Genomic DNA, 11,961 nt, shown 5'->3' with positions numbered 1-11,961 from the left:
ATAACAACATCAGCCATCTTGCCAATCGAATTAACGTGGTGCGCGGTCAGAGAACTAGGCACCACTGAAAAAATAATGTTTCATAATGGTAAATGTTCATGTTCATACATAGGTAAATATAAGTCACATCTCAACAAGAGAAACTTGTGGCAAGTCCACAGTGTTACAGGCTGGCTTTAAATAGTCAATTGCACACTTTTTAGAACAAATGGTACATTACGGTTTAAAAAGAACAATGGAATTTGGAAACATTTTGAATATTGTCCCCAAACTGTAGAATCAGTAATGCACAATTTGGGGCTATACCCCAGGACGAAAGGGGGCATCACAACATGATCATTTCAGTATGGACATCTATTGCTCTTCAGCTTCACGTAAGAAAGACTGGTAACCTTCATTATTTCCCCTAACTTGCATCCCCTATCTTGAATTTACGCAGTGGCGTACCCAAGGGGGGGAATAAGGGGGTCCGGACCCCCCCCCACTTTTCTAAAATATGATCCTCAAGATCTGTCCAAAAACGATATAAAACTCATTTTGTGTAGTATGTAGTATACTGTATGCTTGTGTCAATAACAATTGTAAAATACTTTGCTATTTACCGTAGCTAACATGAATCAAATAATGGGGAAAATTTGGAAAAAAGGCGTTGCGAGTGTTTGAAGGGCGTGGTCCAAAAACATTTCTTTGGGCTGCACCCCAGACCCCCCCCCCCCCACTACTGCAGCCCTGGGTACGCCACTCAATTTACGAATAAATTGTTACCGCTCCCTGCGTAAACTAATGTATAAACGAAGAACCAAGAGAAAGTTCTCCAGATTACCCTGATACAGTATCTTATATCTCAACTTTCCGTGCTCCATTGTTACCTTTGTTAAACAACGCAGTTATGTTCTGAGCTTTTGTGGGTTTCATTTAATAGAAAACCGCGAAGTACAAACAATTATGTGTCTTGTTTGTCTACAATGTCTCATTTAACAATTGGGCGTGGAATGATGGATCGGAGAGACAACCACAAGTCAACTTGGCAGAAACTTTGCTCAACTTCTGTGGCCTACACAAACATAGAAACGGTGTGATGAAACATGGAATTTTTTACATGAAAAAGTACATGTGGGTGTCTAATGTCATGAATGGTATGTATTTGAGTTGCAATCTTTGTTGTAGTTTCGCAGTCACTGATTGATCGAAATTGATTCTAAATAGCGTCAAATTCATTATTTGCCGAGGAAGAATTTCACTTTGGATCGGAATACCATATTTCGGCCTAACAGTAATATACCATGCATACACCCCGGGTATGATAGCGAAAGCTGGTTCGATTTAGGACATAGCTTATGTTAATGGCATGTGTTTTCTTCCCGTCTCACATGTAAACACGACTCTGACAGTGTTGTCCAGGCCTGCAGGATCGGGTCACTTGGAATGGGGGCTGCAGTCCCCCAATAATTGCCAAACTGTGCTATATTTCCTTGGTAATAGAGAACTGGACTGAATTTAAGCTTTTAAATAGGCACCCCCCGCTCAATATGAATTTCGTTCGGATGACTTCAATTCTTGATTTAATTATTACTGTTTCGTTTCATTTCAGCCTTACAGTGCAAGTTGAAATTTTTCCATCTTTACTCGAATATCTCCGTAACCGCTTTCAGTATCATTTTGCTCCCTGGTTATAAGTTTGTTATCAAAGCGATTTGTCTGTGTTGATTAGGCAGGAAGAACTTTGTGTGTGAAGGGGAGGCACATCTAAATCCAGCTTGGCTTAGAAATGTGAAAAATTTCTATTTGCAAAAAGTTTGCAAACAGTAATAGAATAAGCAAAAACACAGCCATATACCAGCAAAAGGATATCAAAGGTGCTAGCTTATTTTGTTTGTTACTATAAAGATCTTTTTGCCTAATTTGCTTGAAATTTGGGGGACTTTTTAAATTTTTTTTATTTCACTTTTACTTTCCTAACATTGGCCTGAAACTATTTCAACAAAGTTTTATTCATCTTTCTAGATAATTTTCTGAACCTCTTTATAAGACTTAATTCTAAAATTTGCTTACAGTTTTCTTAACTGACAATAATGAAGAAATATTTTTCTTTGCAGAATTTACTAGAAACACGATATTACCCCTCATCGTAGTTTTTGGTGTGTTTGTCTCCTGTATTATTTCCATATGTCTTTATAACTGTTTCAAATATATAAGAGAAATTGCAACTTTAACAAAATATGAAAGACTGGAATCTGCTAAAGATGAAGAGGAACAAGAGAAGCATGATGGAGGAGTCGAAAATGCGCCGAGAAAACCGTCGATTAAAAGGAAAATGTCACACGTTCGCTCTTTAGCACTGCTTCCCATGATTCCTGAAGTTGACGAAACTGGTGGTTTCGTTAGTTTACGAGAATCGCTTCGATTACGAGATATCGTAATTAACGCTATATACAACCATGACCGAGGATATGTGCAGGTTACGCTTAACAAGATAATGTTTTGCCCTTTGCCAGAAGATTATAGTCCAATCTACAGCATACAGTATATCCTGTCGTTTACCCTGGAAGATATCGAGGACTTCGAATCTGAAATACGACCACTGCGCGAAAATATACGATTCGACGAAACGTACCGCATTTATGTACCGGTTACAGTTTCGGACGGGGCTGGAATGGTTTGTAAAGTGAATTTAATAGACAGACAATTCAAAAGGGCACCTCTATGGGATATTAAATACAATCTTAAAGCTTCGCTAATTTTAAGCTCATCAGATCCTGGGACAATATCGGAGGACCCAGAAGTTCTTTCAGTAACAGAGAGGGTTGTGAAAGTCGACTTAGTACGAGAGGTGAGTGCTCCACATTTCATTTTTTCAAGAATCATCAGAGTTCGTAACATAGTACTAGTGGCATGGTGTCTCCAAATTGCCTAGGGGGCATCAGTCTTTGGGCGCCTCTCCCCAGAGAACTACACCCTTGGTACAACTCTATCAGGGCTGGTGAAACATGAATGAAAGTGGAGGCCACAATGTTAAGATGTTTAGGGGGTTAATATTTACAAATACGACGTTCTAGGATGGGCGAATAATGCATCCAACATATTTAGACCTGAGAAAGAAATTTGGAAATTATTATATATTTTCCATTATCATTTTTCAAAAACGTTAAGATTGTTCAGGGGTTTAGTGAAGGCCGCCGCCATGATAATGCATCCAAAATACTAAAGACTAGAGGAAGACGTCTTTTTGGAGCAGTCGTTCTTTCTCACGGAACATTGACAAAAACGAAACATGATGGTACAAGATGGTACAAGGTCGACAAGGGTGCAGATGGTACAAGGTCGAAAAGGGTGCTCCTTTTTTGAGTGTGAAAGTCACCCTTGCCTTGATTGCTCAAAACCTAAATAGATATAATCAAGGGCCGCAGAAGCGGGGGGCTGAGGGGGGGGCTACCCAAAAATTTCCAAAGTGTACAAATAATGAACAATTTAACCATACAAAAATTGTCTTGCTCTTGGTTTTTAGCATGTTTAGTCCCCCCAAAAAACACGTTTAGACCCCCTCAATCTATAATATGCTTCATGGTCCTTGGATATAAGTTCAATTTTCATAAAATTCAACCGGCAATTATCAATTCTTACGTTTTACCAATTTTAATTCCAAATATTATTATGATTTATTCTAATTAATCTATTCTGTGTATCTTGTGGCGTACGTCTCGACATTCCATTTTTATTTCGTAAATGATTGTTCACTTCAATGTAAAAAGGAATCATCCTAACATGTCCGTTCGGTCTTTTGATATCACGATGTTTATGTTTCAGCTTATCGATTATCGTGAAAGACCGAAGCTTTTGATTGGGCTTTGCTACAAGCCAACATCAGGCAGAATTATAGTTCGTGTTATTGAGGGAGCAGATATTCCAGTTTCTGCACATCGTAAGTCAACATTTCAAGCTTCCTTTGTGGAGACTGTCATTCGAACATTACGAATTTTATGTTTCTTTAGTATGAAGATAGAAAAATGGTATCATATTATTATTGTAAATAACACATCTCTTCCCAAACCCCTATTCTATTGCCCACCTCACGTAGTGCATCGTTTTTGGCGTGAAAAGCACAAGCCAAAATGTCTGAAAAGTATTTAACCTTGTCCATCTTCATGAAGTATGCCAAACTTCTACTATTAACTATTAATACTCGGAATAATATATTAGGGTAAGTTAACAAGGCCAGAGAAAATGCTTCCCTAGTCTGAGGCCCTGAGCTTCAACAAATAAAACAAAGTATGTACTCGATTCATAAAACAATGAAGACCTTCTTCGAGTCATGACCTTCTTCGCAAACACTATCTAACACCGCACCAAAAACCGCTCGTATTTTGCTACACTAACATCTAAACCCTACCATCTAATTATCATCTACATAAGCACGAAAAAACTGCTACTGTGTGGACAAATGGAGTTCGTTTTCACCTTAGGAGGAGTTCGTTTTCACCTTAGGACTCCATTGGTAACATTCTCAATAGGCAAGCGGCACAGACTGGTCAACCTCAACAGTCATGTGCTCGTGTTTCTGATTGGCCTATTTCGATCCACAACTGGGTATATATATTTCCTAACGTAGAGTTTTCGGTCTATGTTCTGACGTTTTAAACTCTGAAGAGTGTCAGACGAAAAGCTTTAGTTTACTAAATGTTTGCTTTTTTCAAAGCCATTTTCAAATTATCATATCTTGTTTTCCTTTTTTTAGAGATGAGGATCAGGGTCGCTCTTGTACAGACAAAATATGGCAGTGTTCGCTCGTTCACCTCACCAGTTATGGAAAATGAAAGCAATCCTGTGATCAACGAAGATTTCACATTAGGAATTGCCATAAAAAACATTCAATCAACTGTATTGATTGTCATGCTTATGTACGGCTTCCATGGAAAAATGTTTACTCCAGTTGCTGAAACGAAAATTGGTAGCTTGGTGTCGAAAGAGGAAGCTCGTCAACATTGGAACAATATGCTATCATCGACTCGTGAAGACGTACAATCTTGGCACACACTCTCTTGATTTTGATTTATAAAACTTGGATTTGAGTTATTTTCTTTCCCTGGTGCTTTTGTAAAAAGGGTAAAATACGTGCCTGTATGCGAAAACTCAAAGATACGATTCGCTAGGCCACAATAGCAAACATTTCTAAGAAATAGAAAAGAAAATAGTATTTACTTTTATAGTATAACAGTATGTAGTATTTATAAAGAAACTAGTATATAGCGCATTAGGAAAAGTCAATCTTGTCGTTCATACTTATGAATTTCCAATGTGTAGTTTTGTTTCACACAAATACTTGCCTGATGAAAAAAAACCTGTGACAGTGCCTCAATCAAAATGAATTGAAAGCATTCTTTTTCAGAGTTGTCTTGCAGTGGCGAGTACGAAACTGTTATCTGCCGATCGTCTATTACCTGGCTTTTGTATTTTCATAACCTTTTGTAAAAGTCCCTTGATCTATGTGTTTATAGTTTAATTTTTCAAGGTAAGATTTACTGATATGTGGTAATTATACCACCCACCCCCCTTTTGTCAAAATATAGTACACACAATTCTATTAGAAATTGATCAAATGCGCTGCTTGAAATGCCTGAGGAAATAGGCCTGAGGAAAATACACCCGGTGTTTAGCACTGAAATGAGGCAAAAAGGACATGGTCTATGGGTAACACCCAATACCCTCCCTCTCTGTGGTACCTGGCATCGCGACAGTTAGCAACTCACAAACCTCGGATCGTATACCTTACTTGATTTTGATAACTTCATAGTATCACATTCTAGTTGCTTCGTGTTAATGTTGAGAATTTTACTAAATGTCTAATGTCTATTACAAAACTGAATATTTTATTGATTTTATTATCTGTACGTTTTTAAGTCAATAAGATAGGAGCGGGCTGTTAAAGAAGCGAACCTTCTATGTCGGCTATGGAATAGGTAAGCTCCTTTGATCTTAGGTAAAGCAACATTTTGGTAACAAATGAAAGGAGGAATGTTATCTAAGAATACTTAAAATGAGATCTGGTAAATTTTTTGTTATTCTTCTTCTGTTTCTTTTCTGATTCTTATTCTTATGTCTATTTGGCCTATTATTCCTTAATATTCATATTTGTATTACTGTGAATTTTTGGCTTGGAAAGTGATAGTTCTATAAAGAAAAGCAGCATCGTCAAAGCCAGTGCTTTTATTCGTTGTAGGGATGTGGCCGTTATTCAAATTTTAATTTTAAACGGCTTTGATAACAGAAATAAATTTGTAGATCAACTCATTTGTTCATTGTTTTGATAAATATATTACTTGGAAAGGTCGTGGAATTGAGCTTTTCAATCAGCAAATCCTGCCCTACTAATAAAGTGCATAAACTTAATATATGCCGTTTGCTTGATGCACAAAATCTTACAAAATTGATTCGTACAGTTTATTCAATTCTTGGCAATTAAGTCTTTAAGTTTATTCTTTTTAGTAAAACTAAAGAATCTGGCATTTCAGGTAGATGCATGCGGGTGTCAAGAAAGCAATGGACAATGATTATAGATTTTAGATACTGTAAATGAAGTTAGCAGAGGAAAATGATTTTTAAACACCTCTGGAAACGTAAAATCCAAACATTAAATTGTCATATTTTTCAGATAATCAACGTAGTTCAGCATGTTGTTCCCTGCTATCTCAATCAGCAAAGCATGACCTGATAAAGAGTTATGCTCGAATTGTCGAAGATACATTTCTTCCAAATGTCCAAAGTCATTATTTAATTTTATTAATTTTCGATCACATTTTTAAGCCTGTCAAAGTATTTTCTTCGACATTTTTTTGTGGTTATCTGTATGTGTAGGAGGTTGTTATCATGCAACCGAGGCCCTTGCAAATCCTTTTCCTTTGCGACGCTCAATTCAAAATGGTGGGTAGTGAAACTCTTTGCATTTTAAATCCATTTCAATCACTTTATTGTGTCGTTTCCCTGGTACGAAATTGGTTGAAAATTCGCAAATGATGTTTTTTAATCTATCCTAGGTCAACGTTCCTAAAACGCGCAAAACCTTTTGTAAAGGTCCAAAATGTCGCAAGCATACCTTGCACAAGGTTACACAGTATAAAGCTGGCAAGGCCTCTCTTTACGCCCAAGGTATGTAAACGGCAACAAGGTTTATTGTTCTTTCATTCGTATTCTAAAAATCAATATGGCTAGCTTTACTCCACGAGCAGTATAAGGTCAGGTTTTCGAGAATCGTATCGTCTACACGAAGTCCTAATTTCTAACAAACCTGAGCATTTAGATCAATAAATGTTAGTGAAAGTTTAATGGGATATTTCGACATTTGTAAACAAGTTTTCATATGTATATATATATTGATATATATACGGAAGATCAACAATAGAAAGGTCAACAAATGTTATCTTTGTGAGCGTGGAACGAAAATTTACTAGGTAAGTAACTTTGGATGAAATGCTACCTACTCCTGGTTTTATAAAACTTTTACAATCAAAGCTATGTTCAGTATGTAATCATGAATGCTCATGAGTTTATGTATTAATTCTATGATTAGTCTAAAATGACGCGAGGAGATGCTCAATGATTAGATAACTAAACACTACAAACTTCTGAATTATGTTGATGCAAATATTCTGCAATTATGAGAGCATCTGTTTCCATCAGCCTGGATAGTGATTTTACCCTCAGGTTCATTTACAAAAAATCTCTTCAAAGTATCTTCATGCGTATATTTATCTTTTCTTTTGTTTCTTTAAGGAAAAAGGCGTTATGATAGAAAGCAGTCTGGTTATGGTGGACAAACAAAGCCCATCTTCCACAAAAAGGTACAATTTGATAATGACAGCGCATTATTTTTATATATGAAACTATCTATCCTGCACAAATTGAACTTATTGGTGGTCAAGCCCTAGCAAGGGGAATGAGTATCTAATAGGAGGGGGGGGGGGGGGGTCATCAGCATTCCCGGTTTCCTCTTTCTTGGTGGATTGTCAGTTTTTTTGCCAGACAAACAACCCCTTAGACTCAATAGCACTGTCCTGTTAAAAAACAGAAACAGTGGCAGTACAAAATCTGCCTCGTTCATAGCAGGGTCAAAACTATTCCGGATAGCAGAGCGAAATCATCTCAGTTCCATAGTGTAGTGTAAATGTAAGGGCGAACCACAGCAGTTTTGTCAGGGCTCCAAACTTGCATGAGACAGTGTAGACAGGGTCTAAGTTTGTATAGGCCTTAAATGACTGATCAATAGCTGTCAGCAAAGAGGAATGTGTCTAAAAGCCAATATCAGCTCAGTGCCATTCACTGCAGGCCTTGCAAGACACCTATAAAGTTGTAGAAGCTTGATTGATTGTGCACCTAGTTTGTTTATGCAGTCTAAAAATTAAATGCAAATAGCTAAATTTTGTTTTTGATGATTTTTGATGGTGCTCAAATCGAGCGCCTAGAAAGTTGAAGGTTGAAGGTGCTCAGTTTGTCAAGCGCCTGCTTTTTGCTCCTCACAAGGCCTTTATTCACTGGGACAGACATTTTCACATAAGCCCATAATCTTTGGCAAATTATGCCTGCCTTAGATAAAGCCCTGTTCATCATCAAGAATTTCCAAAATTATATATATGTGTTCAAATGTTTGTGGTTCCCTGAGTCTAGTATCCTGGGTGGAAACTGTGTATGTTACTGTGAAGCACTATGTATAGAGTCTTTTACAATCAATGCTATGTTCAGAGTGTTATTGTGGATGTCCAGGAATTTATGTGTTACATTCTCTTATTGTGTTCTTATGAAGTGAGAAGATGCTCAATGATTAGATAACTAAACACTACAAACTTCTGAATTATGTTGATGAAAATGTTCTGCAATTATGAGAGCATCCAGGCCATGCTGGGAATGGCGTGCGATCGCACGCCCACGCCTTGGCACACGCCTTCCGTTGCTCAGAAGTGCAGTTTATCGCACGCCTTAAATAATCTGAACACTTTATTCCAAAGTGACCAATATGGCCCAATGTAATTTTTTTATCATAATTCAACTATGAACGAAAGGTGATAATCACGCAATCGTTTCTATTTGATTTCTACTTGACGAAAAATTTGGCGAATATTCGAATTTGCTTAAAGTTATGGTAAACGTTTTCTGGATGAAAACATCCACTTCTCGATTTCTTCAGATTCTAGTAGCCGGACTTTCAAGGCACACAATGATACCATGTCTAAAACTAACAGAAGTTTTGAAAGTGGCGAAAAACTCCTGTAAACGAAGGCTTCCATAATTTTTTTATCAAAGTTTTGAGTTGAGGTCTGAAAATCGCTCGACCTTTTAGGCCGATAATCCTTGCTTTGCAGTTGTGGTCGCTTGTCTCATTTGCAATAACTGCAGTGGAATCACGATATAACGAACCCCGGATATAACGAACTTCCCCGTATAACAAACTAAATGCCTGGTCCCTTGGATTCTGCGTAACAAACTCCTTACAAATTCTTTCGGTATAACAAACCCCGGATATAACGAACTCTCGTTATCACGAACCATTTTTAGGTCCCTTCATCATAATTACCCTTGATATAACGAACTTTCATAAATTTTTCATCTGTTATTTTTGTTTATTTATTTTCGGTGTTTATTTATCACTTTCTCTTGGGGAGAAATCATTTTTATAATCGGCAAAACATGCCGATGATACATTTCAAGTACTGGCTGATAGACTCAGACCACGAGATGAAAGTTTGATTGCGTCAGAAATTACTGCAAATGAGTACATTGACACTACTGAATACCTTTTTACATATGAGACATTGGCAATGAGAGACGACAAAACTTTATTGAGAGACCCAGATGGAGAAGCAGAAAAAGACAAATAAGAATGTGAAGTAATTGAACAAATCATTCAGGCACCAACTAGGAGCGAAGTGATACCAGCTTTGCCAATCTCTTGGTCCCAAGTTATAAAAGGAACATTAAGATTTTCATTTTCAATGACCAGCCAGTTGTATTATTTGAATTCAGATTGGTTTTTTTGAGTTAAATGGTACATGTATGGCTGTACATGTGCACAGAGGTTGGAGATAGCCTAAACAAGCCCACCACAGGTTTTTTAGGCGTGAACTGCGAAAGGACCCCCAAAAAACGTTATCTCTCGGTTTAACAAACTCCCGATATACGAAATATTTTCTGGTTCCCTTCAGAGTTCGTTATATTGGGATTCCACTGTAGTTACAACCCCATGGCACATGTAAGGCTTTGTTTATTTAGACAGGCTTATTGATCTTTAAGCTTTAAATGATTTGACCCAGATTACACTGTGGTTTACGAGTGTATCTTGCAAGTGCGATCAGTAAAATCCCGTTTTCTCAGGACTCACAATTCCTCTATATACAGTTTACTTTATGTGCATTTTTCTAATCTGTATGCAAATACAAAACATTTTAGAAACTTTTACCAATAAAATGTGGGCAAAAATGTTCCAAAATTAAGAGACTTTGAATTGTGAGGATTTAACTACTGTAGCTTTCTTACAAATAATAAACGTGCAATTAACCATTTAATTCGTTCTAACACTAGTCAACAGATAAGTTTTCTTTATGGTGAAAACACAGTTAGAATTCTTAAATTTTGAGAACGAGATTGTCAGGAGAAGCAGATCAGAAGGGTTTATAAACTGCAGGATTACATATTAATTAACCTACCTTATTGTTAATGTTTTTCTCTTTAATATGTTGGGTTTGATGTTAATAAAGCTTGTTTGATAAAATGTATTGATTGGACTAGCCTTGCTTATGTTTTCTTATGATAAAGTTATGTAGTCTAGTCCTTATACAGCTGACTGTATTATTAAGTACTTTGGTGCAATACTATAGCACACCATTGCACGCCTTGGCACCACAAGGAGTGCGATTCATTGCACCCCTGCCATTTTATTCCCAGCATGGCCTGGCATCTGTTTCAATCAAACTTCATTTCCAAAGTATATGGTGCACCCAAAAAGTAGAAAAGTTTTGCATTTGAAATAATTTAAGTGGCTAGGAACTGGAGACATAGAAATCCAACTTGTTGCACAAGTGGTGCATGTGGTAGTGCATTAAAGTTTATGTTATTCTTAGTTTTAATTTTTTTGTCCAGTTTGATTTTTCATTAAAAGTGATTTATGAATTTTAAATAGCTCTTGAATACATTCATTCTTTTAGGCCAAAACTACAAAAAAGATTGTGCTAAGGATGGAATGCACAGATTGTAAATTTAGAAAACAGTTGCCAATCAAACGATGCAAACATTTTGAGCTTGGAGGTGATAAGAAGCGAAAGGTATGTGCCATCTGGTTTCTAGAGAAGCAATTGGTTTCATATAATAGGAAACCCAAAATTTCATGACATGAACTCCAAAAATTTCAAATCATTTATATATATATATATATATAATGTATTTAGTTATTGCAATTGAACCCTCTTCTTCTAAGAAAATAATTATCATAGGATTAACAGGTGTTTTTTGTGATTACATTTCAAAAGTGGTTTTATCTGGCTAAGAAATTAGATTGTTACAATTTCAAATCATGTATATAGCACTGTAATATTTTTTCCTGTGTTGATATAGTTAATTTTGATTTTATGAATATGCTTATTGGTGCTAAGAGGCCTGGAGGCCTACTGGGTAAAGCACAATCTATTGCCCCTAGTAAGATTTGATCTAGCTACTAGCTGTACCAGGTTCCACATAGATTAGTAATGCCAAAAAGTGATTTTGTCTCTCTAATAAAGTTAAAATTTTGACCGTGTAGAAAGGACTGCATATCTACCTGACAAAGTTTATGTCTGCTTACTGTATGTGTATTTGTATTTTTTGATGTAACTAACTCAATTCTTTCTTCTTGTTCTAGGGCCAGATGATCACTTTCTAAATTGTTCTGTTATCAGAATTTTCATATTCACAAATTGAGTTTTTCTGTCTTTCTTTTCTTAATGG

The 11,961-nt window shown here is 36.6% G+C and overlaps 2 protein-coding genes across 3 annotated transcripts; both read left to right on the top strand.

The window, feature by feature from the left end:
* The first annotated feature begins 774 nt into the window (after window positions 1–774).
* Window positions 775–5,889, top strand: LOC135696229 (synaptotagmin-C). Its single transcript, XM_065215552.2, has 4 exons — window positions 775–1,136; window positions 2,097–2,830; window positions 3,805–3,919; window positions 4,733–5,889. The coding sequence occupies exons 1-4, from the start codon at window positions 1,079–1,081 to the stop codon at window positions 5,038–5,040; spliced, it is 1,215 nt and encodes a 404-aa protein (XP_065071624.1). The 5' UTR covers window positions 775–1,078; the 3' UTR covers window positions 5,041–5,889.
* A 946-nt stretch (window positions 5,890–6,835) lies between these two features.
* On the top strand, window positions 6,836–11,930 carry LOC135696255 (uncharacterized). 2 transcript variants are annotated; one of them, XM_065215590.2, is made up of 5 exons: window positions 6,839–6,915; window positions 7,029–7,140; window positions 7,765–7,832; window positions 11,187–11,303; window positions 11,876–11,930. In XM_065215590.2, the coding sequence occupies exons 1-5, from the start codon at window positions 6,862–6,864 to the stop codon at window positions 11,894–11,896; spliced, it is 372 nt and encodes a 123-aa protein (XP_065071662.2). In that variant the 5' UTR covers window positions 6,839–6,861; the 3' UTR covers window positions 11,897–11,930. The 2 variants fall into 2 exon arrangements, with proteins under 2 accessions (XP_088969654.1, XP_065071662.2); XM_089113528.1 differs by lacking the exon at window positions 11,876–11,930 and having other exon boundaries at window positions 6,836–6,915; window positions 7,765–7,883; window positions 8,084–11,239.
* Window positions 11,931–11,961: the final 31 nt, after the last annotated feature.

This window comes from Rhopilema esculentum, chromosome 17 (assembly GCF_057945365.1).
Source record: "Rhopilema esculentum isolate cy_ngs chromosome 17, ASM5794536v1, whole genome shotgun sequence".
Lineage (NCBI taxonomy): Eukaryota > Metazoa > Cnidaria > Scyphozoa > Rhizostomeae > Rhizostomatidae > Rhopilema > Rhopilema esculentum.
Note: the sequence above shows the minus strand (reverse complement) of the source record. Positions and strands in the feature narration are given on the sequence as shown.

Coding starts and splice junctions, on each gene's coding strand:
- LOC135696229 (XM_065215552.2), top strand. CDS start 1,079: ATGAAACATGGAATTTTTTACATGAAAAAGTACATGTGGGTGTCTAAT. Junction 1,137..2,096: donor GGTGTCTAATGTCATGAATG/GTATGTATTTGA, acceptor TTTTCTTTGCAG/AATTTACTAGAAACACGATA. Junction 3,920..4,732: donor TATTCCAGTTTCTGCACATC/GTAAGTCAACAT, acceptor TCCTTTTTTTAG/AGATGAGGATCAGGGTCGCT.
- LOC135696255 (XM_065215590.2), top strand. CDS start 6,862: ATGCAACCGAGGCCCTTGCAAATCCTTTTCCTTTGCGACGCTCAATTC. Junction 7,141..7,764: donor GGCCTCTCTTTACGCCCAAG/GTATGTAAACGG, acceptor TGTTTCTTTAAG/GAAAAAGGCGTTATGATAGA. Junction 11,304..11,875: donor GAGGTGATAAGAAGCGAAAG/GTATGTGCCATC, acceptor TTCTTGTTCTAG/GGCCAGATGATCACTTTCTA.